This window comes from Ceratosolen solmsi, unplaced genomic scaffold (genome assembly GCF_000503995.2).
Source record: "Ceratosolen solmsi marchali unplaced genomic scaffold, CerSol_1.0 scaffold26, whole genome shotgun sequence".
In the NCBI taxonomy this organism is placed as follows: Eukaryota; Metazoa; Arthropoda; class Insecta; order Hymenoptera; family Agaonidae; genus Ceratosolen; species Ceratosolen solmsi.
The window spans coordinates 238036-256930 of record NW_011948442.1 but is presented as its reverse complement, the minus strand read 5'-3'; the positions used below and the strand labels follow the sequence as shown (position 1 = coordinate 256930).

The window sequence follows — 18895 nt, the reverse complement described above, 5'->3', positions numbered from 1 at the left end:
AGTTATACTAAATTTATATGAAATGAGAATTAAAATGATTTTATAAATATAAATATTATGTACATATAATTGTAGGTTAAATATATATATATAATAAATTTATTAATGATTTTATTTATTAAATATATAGAAACTCATAATTTAAGGTCAACAAAATAAAAAGATTATAAAATACTAATTTTTTGTAGATTTCATATTTGTCTAATTATTATTTCTTATCTTTTCTATAAAGTACTTTTTTATTTAAAATATTTAAATATGAAGACGAATACATTTTGAAAACTTAATTGGTCTTTGACAAATCGAACATTTACTCTTCGTTTGAGTAATAGCTTTTAAACATTCTAAACAGAATACATGGCCACATGGAGTTGACATTGTTTTAATATTTTCATCTGATAAATTATCCAAACATATAGGACAACTTAAAATTGATTTATTTTCTGTTTTTGCTAATACTGGTATTTGTTTCGTTATATTCGTATTATTTGAAGAATCATCTAAATTTATAGTCTCATCTAAATGAATGATGACAGAAGAATTTCTGAAAATTAATTTTTATTCAATAATTTTGTTTATGAAAGATCTTAAATTAATTTATAATATAAAATTCATTACTTACTTAAAAAATTTTTGCCTTTTTCTTGGTCTTTTATTTATTGGTTCAATATTTTCAGATTCTAAAGATAATTCTTCAATACTAGTTCTTGGTAAAGTAAAAGCTACATTAGGAGAATCTTGGGTTAAATCAATAATATCCTCTGGTTCTAAAACTGTTGGTGTTTTTAGTTTTCGAGTAGTACGTGACATATTAACTATAACTAAAAAAGTTTTTATTTCTAAATATTTATAATTTGTGTACCTCAGAAGTCATGTAATTAAGTTGCTATGACTATAGGCTTATAACCTCACTTAATATGAAATGATTAAATATTTTAATTACAATTCAGCACAGAAATTTTTATATCTTTTAAACAAGTGATAGATTTTTATACATATTGATATTATTTTATAGTTAAATTTGAGTTTAATATTCATTACATAAAATAACGTTTTAAATATGAGCATCAAACTTCTGCAATTTTTAACCCAACTAAAATTGTTTTAAATCAGGATAAAATTTTAGATATAATTTTTTTCATCGATTATGATAGTGTAGAATAAAGTAAAAATATGTAGATATAATTGAAATTATGAATAGAAATATGAAAGCACTGGATAAAGTAATTAAACTTTCTATTACGTTAAATATGCTTTATCATCTAATGATAGTTTTTATATTAGCTATATATTAATTGATAATTCGTCATGCACCTGTAAGACTAAAGAAAAACCGCTGAGAGCGCTGCTAAACATGAAAAGTAAAGCATATTAACCTGTAGTATGCTCTAATCCTTTTTTAGACAATCCTTTTGAGTACAAGTTTTTTCATTTACTAATAATTAAAAATGAATAAATTTACAAAGTAGTAATGATATAACATATTTTTATTAAAAAAATTACATATAAAATATAAATATTCAGATTTTAAATAATACGAAGATAATTAGAATAAAAATGATTCACCAGAAGCTTAATATAATTTTAATATGAATTTAATTTCATAACAGAAGAAATAAGCATTGATTTATTTTATAGCTATTGAATTTTATAGATTTTAATATTATCTTAGGCTGATTGTGGTTTTTTTAGATTATTTTATTATTTCTTGACATGATTACATAGAATATATTCATAAATGTTGCATGGAATATAACAAAATAAACTTCTAGCAGATGAATTTGTACTTTTATTACTCAGTTGGAGACATAAAACTTTTTGGATATTATTGGCATACATGGACCAATATCTATAGCCGATACCGAATTATCTTGAGATTTAAAATAGAAATATTTTTATGTAATTCTAAAGATGTTGCAATTAATTGTTACAAATACTCCTTTTCTTATACATTTACATTCTTTGAAACATGAATATGGTGATATTAGTTAAGAGCATGTTTAAAATATTTTACCAAATTTTGTTTGAAGATCAATGTCAAACTTACAGTCAGTGAAAAACAAGGGTTTTTTTTGTTAACCCAATATTTAAAATATTTGATAATAATGTTCCATACATTTTGTAAGTTCTTGATCATAAGTACTTTATGATGTACTTATATAGTTTAAGCCAAACCATATTCAACATCCTAAAGAAAAATATTTATTTATTCAATAATCAAATATAATCATTATAGTTTTGCTTAATAGAAACTAGAATATAAATTGTCTTGCAAATGAAAATGAATATGCAGTTCGATAGTTAGATATTTGAAATATACTATTTGAAAAAATTATGAATTTTTTTATTTATGGATAATAGTGAATTTAAAATAATTTATGTACAGTTGTAACTTGGTAATTATATTATTATATTTATTTTTTATGTAAATATTTATATAATTATACTTTAATCATCGTATGTATGATTGTAATAAGTTTAAAACAAACAAATTAGATAAATAATGTGTTGTTTAAAAATGTTATGTTAAAAGTGACTATTTAGTTTCCTGAATAGTGACAAAGAGAAAAGTCAACTAAAGTTAGGAATAGTTGTTTTCATATTATTTATTGTGGTACAAGGATGCATTTTATACTAGAATCAGAAATGTATGCAGATCTAACAAGATTGATTTTTACTGCAAATTAGTGATTTAAACCTTTGGTGAAGTAGTATTACATCTTCCCTGAATGTGCCTGCTTGCAATAAGGGATGTGTGACTACTAAAATTTTTTTTATATACATGCATGATGATGTTATTGTGTATATAATTTATATATCCAACTATAATTTTTATTTATAATTAATACATTAATTCTTTTTACATTACAAACTATTGCTTTATTTTTATTATATTAAATAATATATGCATTATAAAAAATGTATTTTAATTTTACATGTTCGATAAGATATCTATTTGTATAATTCATTTGTGATAGTGGGGAAAGCACATTTGATTTATTTTATGAATATGTGAAGATATTAATATAATTAGTTTGTTTACTTATATAAAAGTAATTAAGATTTGATATTAGTTATTTTAATTTAAATTAAATTTTGTATATGAACTACAAAAAAGATTAAATAAGAACAACTAAATCTTTCCAATAAATTATTAGTAGTTTCGCACATTTTTTTTATTGTGTCAATGCTCATGATTCTTACCAATATGTATAGGCTAGAACATACATATTTAACTGTTTATTTTATTAATATGTATATTTTAATTTAATCAAGCTCATTTATACTATATAATTCGTTCAAAATTTGTTAATGTATTAACATAGTGTCAAATCCAAAAAAAAAAACATATTAATCAAATTTCATCAATACACATTAACAATTGTTAATTAGACAGTTTAAAGAGAATTATTAGAAATATTTTCGTTATTAATAAACTCAGATAAAAATTAATTTTCGTAATATAAAATATTTATATCTTTATTATCGGATATTATTTTTGCTCAGTTGAGTTATGTAATTATTCTTAATACTTATTTTGTTTATAGTCTATATATATATATATATATATATATACATAAGTATAAGTTGTCAATGATAAATATTTATTAATTTCATTATGATAATGAAAAGGCTAGCAATTTCAAACTTAGAATATGATATAATTATAATCTATATTTTACAAAATATGAATTTTGAAAATAAAATTAATATACCTGTCAGTAAATGAAATTCATTCTATTTCTCTTTTATCAATTTATTAATTTTTTTTATTAAAAAAGAAATATATATATAAATTCTCTGAAAATTGATTATTTTCTGTTATGTTAATAAATTTAGTTATTTAAAAAAAAAAGAATATTTAATCCTTTCATATATTGAACATTGTTTCTTTCTGCTAAATCTTCAGAAAAATATACTTATTTTAAAATTAATACATCACATAAGAATATAATTATTTATTAAATAATTTTTTTTTCAAATACATTAATCTTATATATATTCAATAAAATTTTCACAAATATCCTCTATAAATAAACTTCAGTTGCATTTCTAATTTAGTATGTTATTTATATTTTAATAATCTATAAATATTATATAATGTTTCTACATTTCTTAATTTTTTGTATTACATAAATAAAATAGTTAATATTAATGAATTAAGTGTTTGAGATAAATTTAATTATATTCAAAATATTCATTTGAAATTCATTAATAATTAATATAATGAAAATATATAAATTAAAAATATTTTGATTATAAAAATTTTGAGAATAATTTTAAATATTAAATACGATTGTAAATATATATTAAACAATTTTTATTCCATAATATAAGGTATATTTATATTTTTATTGTTATACAAGATATTTATTATTTGAATATGATCTAATATTCTAATTATTTATAGAAATTAGATTTAGGTAACTGTTTTGCTTTCTTTTCAATGTGATTCCAAACTTAATTTATCCGTCAACATAAAGTTTTTACTTTTTTTTTATTTGAAATTCACTCAACATATTTGTTGACATTGATATTTAAATACATTCGATGTATATATATGTACATATAAATTCTAATATTTACACGGATCATTTTATTGTACACCTACATTTGTTTATTTAATTAAAATCTGATAAGGTGTAAGAATTGAAGGTATTTAGACAATAATTTTTTAATAAACAGCATATAAATGTACAAAGTATATTTGTATTATCTATTACACTAAATTATAAAAATATATTTAAATTAACAAATGAGCCTTTTTTATTTTCTCAATTTTGTAAAAGTATGTAGATAAAGGACTAATGTAAGAGTTAAGATACAAAAATAATTAAGTAAGCAAAATTTTATAAATTTAAATAGTTATTGGCTTATTAAAAAAACTATATTATTATTAACGTAACAATTGCAAATATTTATATGCAAATAATATATATAATTTGTTTATACACAATATTGTTTTAAAACAAGGTAATCACTAGTCTCCACTATTGAATTTTCTGCTAATGCATTATAATTATTGGACGCTGTATATTATCGTAATATGATTAACAATAATTTCTTATAATATTTAACTCTTTTAAAAATATCATTAAGATAAAATTCTTTTTAAATGAATAAGACTAAATCTTTATAATAATTTGAATGTTTTTTAATAAAAAATACAAATTGTGTTTTTAAAAACCTAATATTTATTACAATTTTATTAAATAATACTAGTGGTGGAAAATATACAATCACCATTTAAAAATGCTTTTATTCAACTGTAAACAAAAATTTTCATATTTTGTAAATTAATTCTAAATGACAAAAATTAAAAACGCTACACGTTATATATATATATATATATATATATATATATATATATTTATAACATTAAAACTTATTATGAGCGATGTAATGGCGAAAGAAATTTAATAACATTTATAATACGTAGACTTCTTGGCACATGTGATGTTTATACTTCTGCCTACAGTATAGGCGCATAATGGACGGTTATTATGAATTGTATTACAAGTGTAGAAAAAGTTACTTAAATTTTTTTGTATCTTCACATTTTAGTAATCATATTGGCATTTTTAAAATTTTTCATTAATAAAATTACATTATTAAGATTTAATCAGATAATTTATACAATTACTTAAAATTAAAAAAAATATTTTAAATATTTACTATTTTACAAATGAATATAAATTTTTTTCTTTTTAATTTAATTTTGAAAATGAACATGATAAGAAATTCTTTTATAATTTATAAACTTATTAATTATTATGTTGTTATTATCCAAGAATAATAAGGAAGTATTGACATGTAATATAAATAGTTGTTATATAACATATTTATGATATTTCTATTAGGTGAATCTTGTAACATAATCAAATAAATTATTATAAAAAACAGTTTAAGTATGAAATTTAGCTTACTTATTCAGTTACTTTAAACATTTTTTAAAATATTTGTAATACAAATTTATAATTTGTTCTACTATTATTACCATTATTCATTTTATTTACTTATCTAATAATAACACTTTCTAAATTGGATTTCATTATTACTTTCAATTGACTTTTATTTTTATAGATATATCATTTACAAAATATTGAAAAATTTTGCATGAAAATTTGTTAACTACTTTTTTTTTTTTTTTTAAATAATTTTATAAATATTCATAGAGTTCATGTTAAGGATAAATATTGTATGTTTTTATAAAAAAATATAAATAATTAAAAAAAAAAAATTTTAATGTAAAATAAATCTTATTATTGTACTTGATCTAAATATAAATAGCTCAAGATATTAAACCATAGAAATGGAATACCTGCTACATATACAAGGTCTGCAAATGCATATGACAGAATTTTGATACAGGCAATTACCATTTACACATTAGAACATCTAAATTAATTGGTGTTCATATATGTGTAAATATAAGTATTTTATTAAACTGTGTAAGCATCAATAAGTTGAGATCTCTAGTGCACATGCAATGTTTGATATGTAATACACAGTACAAACTAGATAATATGGAATATTTTTGTTTACTGTTATTTTTTATAAGTAAAAAGGTTATTTCAACGTTAATCACTATAATTTTGATTGTTTTTAGTACTGCGATAATGAAGTAGTGATGCATCTGAGAGCGAATAGGTTCCTGGCTCAAAAACTGGAGGGTACTCCAGACCTGAGTAATCAGGTGGTGGTGACGTTGGTGGTGGTATGTATGGAAATATAGGTGGTGACATGTGATGTCTTGTATTCAATCTCTTTTGATATAATGTCACTCCACTCATTATACACTACATTAATAATAGTTAAAAATAAACATTAGACAGATATAGCTCTCAAGATTAATTTCTAATGTGGATTAATGCAAATTAAAATATATCTATTTCATTAATTTAGTAAGTATATTAAGACACGTAAATAAAACAGTTATTAAAAAATAAAAAAAATATGATTAATAATTATGTGAACTTAAATATTACTTACTGTTGGAGTATGAGGTATAGTATTTGAATTCCACTCATTGGCCAAGTTCACTGAATTATTATCCTGATTAAATATCCGATATTGATTATCTCTATTATAAGAACATAAACATTGCATTATTCTATTAGTTTTAGGATTTTCAGTGTCAGAACAACTATATTGATATTGATTGGAAGATTTGTCATGAAATAATGTTCGGTGTAATTTTGGAGAACCTAAAAAAATGTTTTATATTTGCAAAATTATAAATTATAAATAAAAATATGAAACATAAAAATAGGAAGAACTGAAAGAAACATAATATAAACATGTTTAACAACAATAAAACAATATTTACACAAATTCTAATAATAAAAGCAATAATATTGTATAATTTTTAATTAATTATATAAAAATATTTTAGTAATTATTCAAATCTTTAGAATATGTACATATTTTTTATTATTTTATTATACACTCTAATTATTAATTTTGATCTAAATAATGAAAAATTGATAACTTGCCTAATAGTGTTTTTTGTGGTTCATATGATAAATTCAATGAACTAGATTTTTGTAGATTCTTATTTCCAAATAAATTCCTCAACCCTTTATTATTTTTTTTTTGTGCTGTTCCTTTATCTAACTGCGTTTCATAAGCAACTTTTATACTATCTTTTTCAAAAATTGGCAAAGGTATAGGTGGGGAATGGTATTGAACGCCGCGTTTTAACTGTGAATTGTTAATATTGAAACCTTTTTTATCAGCAGAATGCAGCAACTCGATCCAGTTGCGTTCTGAGTGGATGTGATTATGTCTTCGTTGATCAGCCATATTAAAACTACCATTACGTGCAATTGATGACTTCTTTTTGCTGTATTGTATAGTTTCTGAACAGGCATGGCATCTGGGATCACCACTCGAATTTGAATGACCTAAATAATACATTAATATGTATATTTAAAATATTATAAATACATAAATACTTGTAAAGACAAAATTATGTATTAAGTCATTTTTTAAATTAGGAAATTTTAATCTATTTACTTTTTAAATTGAATAAAATTAATGTAAAAGAGTTTGCAATAATAATTGTATTTTACATTTTCTAAGTTACATTTAAAAAAAAAAATAATCAAAATATTTTCAAAGACAAATAATTACTTATATTCATGTTTTTTTAAATCTTGAGTTACATTTGATTTTTTATACTAAATTTTAATTGTTTTTAAATGTTAAGCTAATTTTTAATTTAAATTATTGGTGTGAATACGAAATGCGAGTTGAGTTAATTTTGTTTTTGGATATATATATATATATATATATATATATATATATATATATATTAGTTTTTAGTAATATATGTATTGGTTATATCGGTTAAAATATAATTAATTAAAATAGCTTTATATTATACAAAAAAAATTATATACAACAATCTTACTGATATTTTTTAATATTTTCTTTTTAGTATTCTGTAAATCTTTATTAGCATTATCACCCTCAATAATTCTAGACCATGGCTGAGGCTTCAATCTTTCACCATAATCTAAAGTTGAAAATTGAATTTCACTATTATTTACTGTATTCATAGGATTATTTTTAAAATCTTCATTATTTAAAATGTGTAAATATGGCTGGTGTCCTTCATAATGATTATTATTTGATGGATTTTTAAACTGGGTGTAACTTGATTTCAAAGAGTTCTTGTGGATTTTGCTTTTCATCGATTCATTTCTCACACTATGAATATTTGCTTCATTATCAAAAGGACAACTGGATGTACAAGCTTCAATATATGTAGGATTCCCTAATCTTCTTGATGATAATAATATATTATCTTCATTATTTGGAAAACCATATATCATATGGTTGTTTTGAACCATATTAGTTATAGGACTACCGTTAGCAATATTTTGATCCTGAAGATGCCTATGACCATTGTCCAGAAAAGTAAACTGTGCACTTTTATTATTATTGTTATTAATAGTATGTACACTTTCTTCCTCTTGCCGAGAAAGCATAAATTGTTCTAATGTAATAAACCCTTGAAATTCATCAGAATGCTGATAATTATGGCTTATTTGAGATCTAAAATGTATTAGTACACATATGAAAAATATTGTCATTGAATTTTAAAATTATATACAATATCTAGAATGCTTACAATAGTGTTCAATACTAAATATGAATTATTAATAAGATATACATTTATAATATACACTTTACTTCAAAATTAAATGATATCAAACATAAATGTTCATTTATTATTAAAAAATAATGCTTATAATATAATTATAATTATATTATGAAGACTAATATAAAGTGAACAATTTTTTTAATTAAAAAATATGGTAAAATAGTTTTTCATTAATACAGAGTATTATACAAAAGTGATTAATTATTTCTTTGATATATATGCTTATATAAATTTGATATATATTTATAAAAATAATGAATAAATTTACCTATCTGTAGTTTGTCTATAATCACTCATCTTAAGAGATGAATTTAATACATCACTTGTACTATGTGAAGTACTTAATCCATAAAATGTACTTCCAGCAATAGTTATTTGTAAGTCAGGTGTGCTTAATTTCTCTAGCTTACTAAAATTATATGCATAAACATTATTTATTTAATTGATTGATAAATTACAAGTTTTAGTAATAGATTTGAATACACAAATTATTAATAACCTATTTGGTGTTGTTGGCAAAACCCTTCTGTAACTTCGAAACTGAGCAGTAGGCACAGGAACATTTTGAGTTCTAGTTCCTAAAAATTTGAGATATTTCCTATCTAAACTTGATCCAGATATTTCATGATCTTTCATAATGGAATCTTTTTTACTAAGTTTCTTGAGTGATCGAAAAGCCTTTTCTGTTACAGGTTTTGATTCTATTGAAAGGCATTTTACTTTAATTTTATTTTCTATATCACTTTCATCTGTTTCACTGAACAATCCACTAGTTTGATCAGCTCCAAAAGTTGCTCTGTTTATGGCATCTAACCACATGATAAAAGTATCGTCTGTATCTGCAGCAAAATAAAATACAGTACCTGTATGGTAAACTTTGAAGGCATATTTTCGTGATTTCACTTCAGCAGCCTGAGAAGCTGTAAATCCTGATAGAACAATAAGGCAATTTGCTTTATTGCTATTTTGACTTTTAAATCTGTAAGATTTTATACTGATAAATTTAATTATATTATATACAAAATCATTTTAACTACATAAATCTGATTTTAAAAAGAAGTTTTATTTAAAGTTTTTTTTAAATACAGACCTATATAATGATGTATCCTTCATTATAAACCATGCTCTAGCCCAAGCCCCACCAGCACCTCGACTACGGTAAGTTAACCATCCTTCTAAATCTCCAGGAGTAATGTCCTTAACACTTACATTTCTTCGTTCTAAGATATTTTACCATTTATCATTTTAAAAATCGATATTATCAATGAACATTTGCAAATTAAGTGTATATATTTCAATTATCAAAAAACTGAGTAAGTAGAACATACAATACTTACTAGTTAGATTGGTATTTTGTTTCCTAATATTTTTTGGACTACTGCTTGACTTGATTAAAGTACTATGTAAACCTATACTTTTAGCTACCGTCATAGCTCTGTTAACCATACCCCTTTCATGACTTCGATCTTTTTCAAAAATTCGTTTATTATCTGACTGATGTAACGAGCATGAATCATCAGAAAAATCTTGAGGTTGCGAACAAATAGATACATGCAACTTTGATTCATCTATTGACTTGGCTTCTGCAATTTGAGTATAACCAAAAGAATCATCAAGTAAACATGTTACTTTTATCTCCTGTGAAAATGTTGGTTCATTTATGAAATTTGAATCAGTTTTGAAGTGTTCACTTCTATGATGCTCAGGTAAATTTTCCTCTTTTATAGAGATAATCTCTCGAGCCATATCAATTTTTTTTAGATTTTGCCAAACCTTGCTTCTTTCTGGGATCTTTGGCTTTGTTGGCTAATAATTTATTAAACATAATATTTTAATTTGAGTAGCTATATACAAAAAAAGTACTAATCTATAGTTCTAAGAATATACTATTTTATTTTATTTTATTCATGTTATAGCTAAAAAATAATTATATAATTATGGTTATGTGAACGTTATTAATTCTATAATCATTACAAGAAACTTTTGTTGTCTAATATTTAAGATGACTTTAATCCATGATTATAATTTTATGCCAAAAAGATATAGTAATACAATATACTGATATTTAAAAAAATTTATGTTAGAGAAAAATTAATAAATCAAAAGTTTCAAAACTAATTATAAAATAGATATCAATTTTTTAAATAAACATTGTTTTATTAAAAATAATTTTAAAAAATAAGTATAAAATAGTATAAATTTTTATAATTGTTATTTGAAAGTTACAAAGAGACATATGAAATGTAACTTCTAAAATGAGAATTGAGATATATACTTTGTTTTTAATACAGCTGTTTATAATTAAATATTAACTGATAACTGAAACTGATTATTTATACTGTACATTTATTTAAATGTTTTTAAATGCTTCATAAATTAATTGATCATATTTATCATACCTGTTGCTGTTGATGATTATTTTGTAAATTAATATTGATCATTCGTTGCTGATGTTGAGTTATATCAACATTCATAGTTGATTTTGTGATGTATTTTCTTGGTGGTGGTATTGGAGGCATTAATTTAATCTTTACTTTAGATTTTCCACTAATATCTTGTTTCAAACTTTCTGAATGAATCGGATGAGATATATTATTTGAAATTGGTGTTGGATATTTCATACTAATATTCCCAACTACAGCATTTTTGTAGTGGTGTACATTCGGTGATAAAGCTTTAATCATTTTTTCATTTTGATTACTATCCTTATGAAGGTCACTATATTTTTCACTAATCTCTTCTATAAATTGCTTGATGTTGTGATGTTTATTTTCATTGACTTTAGCTATTTGCACGATTGATTCTGTATGTTCTTGTAAGGTATCATCAATATTATTGAATTTTTTTATGGTAATTTCACTGTTACTTTTGCAATTTGTACCTCTCTTTTCATTGTTACTATTCAATGGTCCAAATGTATCTTCACTGATTTCCCTTTTTGATTCTATGAACTGATTATTAACACTCTTGATAAAATAGCCTGATTTTGGCATTGATAACATCTTCACAAAACCATTATTTTCCTCGTCGGTATAAAAATCTGCAGTTATATTACAGGAATCAACTTTAAATTCGTGTACGTTATCATTGAAATCAATATCAATATCGTCAACTTTAATGTAAAATCTTGTTTTTATTACATCACAAACTGAAGAAATCTTTGAAGTAATCTTTTCTGTACTCTCAATACTACAAATAAAGTTATTATTAATGTAATTCATATTAAAAGAACAAAAATAACTTCAAATATAATGAAAATGTTATTTAATTAAAATGAAACATTATTTGAATGTACTAATTAACTATATTTATTAATTTAATGCAATAACATTACCTTTTATTGTTTATAGTCTTTTCAATATCAGTAATTTTTTGTGCTACATTGCCTATGATTTGTGTATTAAGAAAATCAACTTTTCGATCATTAATTGTACAATTTTGCATATATGTTTGTTTGTGTTCCTCCAATTCTTCTGTAAAGTCAAAAAGAGGCAATTCACTCTCATTTAAGTTACTATTATTGTTATTAACAAGATTAGTATTTCTCATTCTCTGCTGTTTATACTGTTTATCAAGGGCAATTTCGAATTTTTTATCAATAAAATCATCATTCGATTCTGTGAAATTATTACTTGGTGTACTATGACTTTTATCAAATGTTTCATGTTTTTTGTTATTCAATTCATGGATTACAGTTCTTGAATGTTCCTTATTGTCATCTGTATAATTGGAACATTTACTCTGATATACGGATTCTTTAAAAGGCACAGTATAATCACTGTTTTTATTATCACTTTGAGCATCAACGATTATTTTACATGAAGTTTGCAATTGGGCATTATTCTTATTCTCTGTAATGGTCAGTATATTTTATAAATATAAATTGTTTGTTCTATAATTCATTTATGATTTCTTGTATTTTTGTACAAATAAATATATGAAGAACTAACTATACATAATATTACTTTCAATTAAAAAAACTTTAAACTATGTTCAAATAATCAATTAATATATTTATTTTTTCATTAATAAAACTTTTTTTAAGTTTGAAAAAATTTTATGTAATAAAAGTTTTAAATAAATATTTATAACAACAGATCAGCATCCAACATTTTAATATACAACTATAAATATGCAAACAAATTAAATGGATTAACTACTTACCAGAATTAGGTATTTCAGAATATTTAACATTAATACCATTTATAGTATTAACTGTGATATGGTCTCGTCTGTTATTATACGTAAATCGATCATCACACAAATTGTTATTCTGAAATTGTACTGCTCTACTATTACTTATAGTAGCAACTCGTTTCTTACAAGAGTGTTGCTGAAAGTGAAGGCACGTTTGGGATCTCAAATTTACTGGCACTTTCTGCACATTATTCAAACCATGAGCGCATGAAACCGCTTTATCATGTAACTTGAAGGTTGTACTGTGCTTTTCTTTAAGTTCTTTCCAAAATTGTTCAATATCAAAATTATGTTTAATTGTAGATGAAGCACAAGTAATAGTGGCACGTCTTTGAATCAGGTTGCGTGGTCTAACAGAATAAAATCGTACCGACGACGATGTTTCAATTTCAATATCTGAATCACTATTATCATCATCAGTCATCATTGTATCAAATATGGAAACCGTATCGAGAATTGAAATTGGCTCAGGAATGGAAATTTTTGGAACGTGTCTGAAATAATTGAATTCCGTTTTTTTAATTTTTAATTATAAATTAAAATTTTTTTAAATATTTCAAGTATTTTAAGTATTTTATTTATTATTGAATAAATGATTTTAAAATGTATATTTAAAATCAATTAAAAAATGTTGAAATTATAATTTATTTTATAAGCATTTATCATAAGAAATGACAAATGTAAGTACTATAATATTAATATTTCTTATCTATTAAAATAACTTAGAAGATCAAAGATTGAATTAATAAAGAAATAATTGGCATTAAATTAAAAATTTTTTTTTTTATACAAATTTTTTACATACTATAAATTCAACTTCAACATTGTAAGTCAGTTAAAATAGGAATTTCAGTTGTAATTAAGGATTTATAAAGTAACTAATTGAAGCTGTATTAATCTATGAATATCAATATTAATGAAATCAATTTAAAAAATATTTCACATATTTATATTAAACGAAAAATAATAAAACTGTTACCTTGGTAATGGCATTGTAAAATCAGGTATTGTTAGTAATTCTGGTCTTGGAGAAGGTAAATTATTTTGCCATCTAGTTGCATAAGGGGTTTTTTTATTGCTTGGCAATCTGTATGGTTTAATATATATTTGACCATAAATTTTCGTGTGCCTGGGCCTTTTTTTTAAAGTTAATAAACTTTCTGCAGGATTTTCGCGAAATAGTTCTAATACGTTCTTCCTTTCCCAACCCACTACAGTTTGATAATTAACCTGAATAGATGACTCATAGCATTTATATTACATTATTATATTATTATATTACATAACATCTATTATAAATTTATATTTAATTCAATTACATACAATACATACAATATTACATACAATAGCTTTTATATCTACATGTAATATTGATTAAATATTTTGTTATTAAAAATATAATTATAATTATAAGAATAATAGTATTTTCAATATTTTATTATTTCATGAATTAATAAAAAATTAATTCTAATAACAATTGTAAATGAATAATTATTTTAAAAAATTTTATTTATGTATCAGTTTTAAACTATAAAAATTATTTAATTTAAATAGAATAAATTAATAATATAATAATGTATTTAGTTTACCTGTACTATTTCATCACTTTCTTCTATTTTTCCACACTGATGAGCTACTGATCCAAATTTAATTTCTGTGATTTGATGTGCACCATGAAAGGAAGGAAGAACACAAAAACCCTGAATAGAAATAATATTTTTATATTAATTGGTTGAGAAACAAAAAGAATATACAAATTCTAACCATTTATTCAGCATCCATATCGCGTTTATTATCACAAGAGGAAGTAGAAGCTCTGTTATAATTAAAGGAATTTTGAGATTCAAGATACTTTTTCTGTAGTTATCTGCAAACTAACAAAACTATAGACTTCAAGAATAACTCTTAAATTTTATAATATAAACAATTTTTTATCTTGAAATAAAAGCTAACTTTATGAGCTGAATAATAAATATATTGTGGGACATAAACACAATTAGTTTTTATAAAAAATTTTAAATATTTGTGTATTAAATTTGATTTCAAATAAATTGCTAATTAATAATATTTGTATCAGTTAATATATAATTTTATATGCTATAATTTTATTAATATAAAAACAATACCAATATGTACCTTAATACAACATTAATTAATTAAAACATGTTTATTTATCTTACCAAATCATCACCAGGTCTTTTTTTTAAAGTAGCCAAATCTAAACTTGAAGGTTGTAGTAACAATGGATCAGCAATATCTTGAATAATATTGTCTGCAAGTTTAGCCATTTGTTTACATGTGGTCCTGATTTCTTCAATTGGTTTTTCAGCAAATCTATCTCTTTGTGCACATGTAGCCATCTCCAGTGATAATTTAAGCAACTCAATCTTTTTATCATTGTAAGTCTGCTGTCCACTAAATGGTTGTTGATCTAACCACCTTATTAATGGCTTTACCACAGTAATTATTGCTACTACATCAGATAGTGTTTGTGTAGTGACAGGTTGTGAGTCATTCTGTCTGACCAATTCATTATGTAAACTGAGTGTTTGACAAGATAGGCGCATTGCCAAGAGCTGAAGATTTTCTCGATCCAGCTCATAATGAAAATTTCTAAGGTATTCAACTGCCTCAAGTATAATCTCTTGATGTCCTAGCTTTAACACACCTAAATGCTCCAAATCCTCAGGTCTAAGATTCAATAACTGCTGTCCACTGACATTGTGATTCATAAAACTATGAATATATGGAAGAATAGAGTTCTCTAATCCTAAAAAAAGAATAAATTATTAAATACAATAAATTACATCATATGAAAAAATTAACGACTAAATGAAGTACAAATTTCTAAAAGACAATACAATTTTTGTAAATAATTAAAATTTATATATGATATAAAATGCAAATAATAAATATTTGATTAATTACTTTTGCTCATTACAAAAATCTTTTTGAATGAGATTGTAAATTAAGGTTATATTTATATATTCTATTTAATTGGAAAAATAAATTATTGATTTTTATAATTATTGTAAACATTGTATTTTTAGGCACATCATAGAAAGTAAATACATATATACATATATATATTTAATATATTTGATTAATATTATAACAAACTTTAAAGTTGATGCAGAGTAATTATAGATATGATTATATTGTAATTACTAACTTAAATAATAATGAAAAATAACTAACAATTATTTATTGATTTAAATCAAACTTAAAATATAATTTATGATAGATTTATAATCAAATACTTGCATATGGTATGTAAATATTTATATATATATTATATTATTTAATATTAAATTCCCATAATTTACAAATTAATTCATAATAAATAATATAAGAATATTAATCATTTTAATCTTTATTTTTGTAAACTATAAGATTTTTTACTTATTTTATATATTCAATAGTATAAATGAAAATTAGTAAATTAAAATAAAACAAAGTATACCTCATGAAATTATTGAATAAATAGTAATCAAACAAAAAATTGCTTTTTGTATATCATATACATCTATGTGTATCTACATATATATTAAATCTATACCTATGATATATAAAGAGAATTAATATTCTCAACAAAAAAAAATACAAATAGTAGATACAATCATATGATAAATTAAGCTTTATGTAATATCAGTCTCAACATATTTTTTCTTCCCTTCTTCTTCAACAGTCTTTTACTCTTTTACAAAATACAATAAAATTATCTTTTCTTTCCATCAGAAGTTACAGTTTAGATAAAATTTTTTATATATTTTAATTTGTATGGTAGAATGTATAGTCTCTTTGTTTTTAATTAATTAAAGTAGTCATACAAAAAATCTTTTCTACGTAAAATTTATAAGAAAAATACAATAGAATAAAAATATTTTTTAAATATTAAATTTTTAAATCTGTGTAAGAATATAAGATATTAAAGATAGATTAAAAAAAAAACTTAAAAATATATGCTTATATATACCATTGCTCATTTTTTTATAACGAAATTTAATTTTAAAGATAGGGAAATGCAATATATATATGGTTTCTTTTATAAATAACGTTTATTTACAATTTGAATGAATATACGATAATTTAGAACATGCACCACAAAATTTATTTCCGTTTGCTTTACAGATATATAAAAACCGTCAGTTCAATTTAAGACAAGTGAAAACGAGAGAAAATGAAAGAGTAGGGGAATAAGCTGAAGTAATGTTCAAAAAGCCAAAGGACATTTCCAAAAGTTAATATAGACATTTTATGCTTGAAAATAATATTTTAATTTTGATTGAATGCAAAATCGATGACACATTAATGTTTTACCATTTTATTTATAAATTATTGTATATACTTATAAATAGTGATTCACACCTTTTAACCACTCGCACACTTGATTTGTCTTCCACTCAGCAACATTAACATACGCCATCACTTGCCATGACCTATTCGCAATCTGATAAATTTTTTCTTTGTAACGACTTAACTTTAATAGTGACGGTAATGGCAGCACGATAGCAAAAAACTGTAGTATTTACAACTAGAGTGTAAGAGTATATATGCATGCAACTGCCTGTTCTTTTAAGTATGAATACATTACAAGAGCGATTGAATAAAACTTTTCTGTTTTAAATTTTATAATATTAAATTTGCAATATGTATTTTTGTTGCGCATTGTGTTAATACATACTTTCATATGTGCATATTCTAAACACTGTTAGGCAAATTAATTTGTCGTCAAAATCATAACAAAGTTATATGACATGTGCCTTTTTTAGGCTTTCATAGGCTTTTTAAAGTTTTCATGTAAAATGTATATTTAACGCAAATCTAATGAAATATTACCATTGTAGAAGAATTTTTAGGAACTATAAAATTACTATTTATTAAAAAAAAATGAATAAATCATTATACCTGTATTAATTAATAAATATACATTTTTTTAAATAATAATATTTACACGAATTATCTATGCGTTTAATTAAGTAAAAACTATACTTTTAATTTATCTTTTACATTTACAAAAAACAAATTACAGTTTACATACCATGTACAGTAAAGAAATTAATTAAATTAAGAAAAAGCATACAATTTATATCAATCTCTTGATTAAAAAATGATTACGTACAAATCATGTTTTGCTTGTTTTATTAATTATTTTGTGCACTACAAGGGGATATAAAAGAAATAATAAGACACGGCATAAAGTTTTTAAAATAAAATTAAAAATAATTGATTATAAACATTATAAATAAAATAAATAAAATCATAGTCTGTAAAATTAAACAATAATTTGTTTAATTACTACTACCATTATATTACTATTATAATTACTCTCTTTCTCTTATTTTTGATAATTACATATATTTATTACAATTATTATATTTAAAATTCTTTGATATTGTTCGTCAATTATGCAGTTTTATGTTCAATTTTATATTAAAAAAAAAAATTAGTTATTAACTGTTCAGGATTGGAGCCCTTTCCAAGAAAATTAATTCTCTGAAATTCGTCGAAAACGTCCTATAATAT

At 22.4% G+C, this 18895-nt stretch overlaps 2 protein-coding genes across 7 annotated transcripts; both read right to left on the bottom strand.

Moving 5' to 3' along the window:
- Positions 1–227: 227 nt before the first annotated feature.
- On the bottom strand, positions 228–1354 carry LOC105365756 (E3 ubiquitin-protein ligase RNF4). Of its 6 annotated transcripts, none has more exons than XM_011503993.1 (3): positions 1315–1354; positions 623–821; positions 228–544 (listed from the first exon to the last, which is right to left on the bottom strand). In XM_011503993.1, exons 2-3 carry the CDS (start codon positions 808–810, stop codon positions 253–255), a joined length of 480 nt encoding a protein of 159 aa, XP_011502295.1. In that variant the 5' UTR covers positions 811–821; positions 1315–1354; the 3' UTR covers positions 228–252. The 6 variants fall into 6 exon arrangements, with proteins under 6 accessions (XP_011502295.1, XP_011502296.1, XP_011502293.1 ...); XM_011503994.1 differs by lacking the exon at positions 1315–1354 and adding an exon at positions 1244–1261; XM_011503991.1 differs by lacking the exon at positions 1315–1354 and adding an exon at positions 908–945.
- A 4918-nt stretch (positions 1355–6272) lies between these two features.
- Positions 6273–17859, bottom strand: cnk (connector enhancer of ksr). The gene is made up of 15 exons (XM_011504077.1): positions 17738–17859; positions 15550–16139; positions 14959–15069; positions 14349–14599; positions 13337–13863; positions 12507–13023; positions 11572–12361; positions 10510–10978; positions 10263–10392; positions 9672–10151; positions 9441–9581; positions 8423–9063; positions 7497–7907; positions 6994–7208; positions 6273–6800 (listed from the first exon to the last, which is right to left on the bottom strand). The coding sequence occupies exons 1-15, from the start codon at positions 17793–17795 to the stop codon at positions 6582–6584; spliced, it is 5550 nt and encodes a 1849-aa protein (XP_011502379.1). The 5' UTR covers positions 17796–17859; the 3' UTR covers positions 6273–6581.
- Between the last annotated feature and the right edge of the window lie 1036 nt (positions 17860–18895).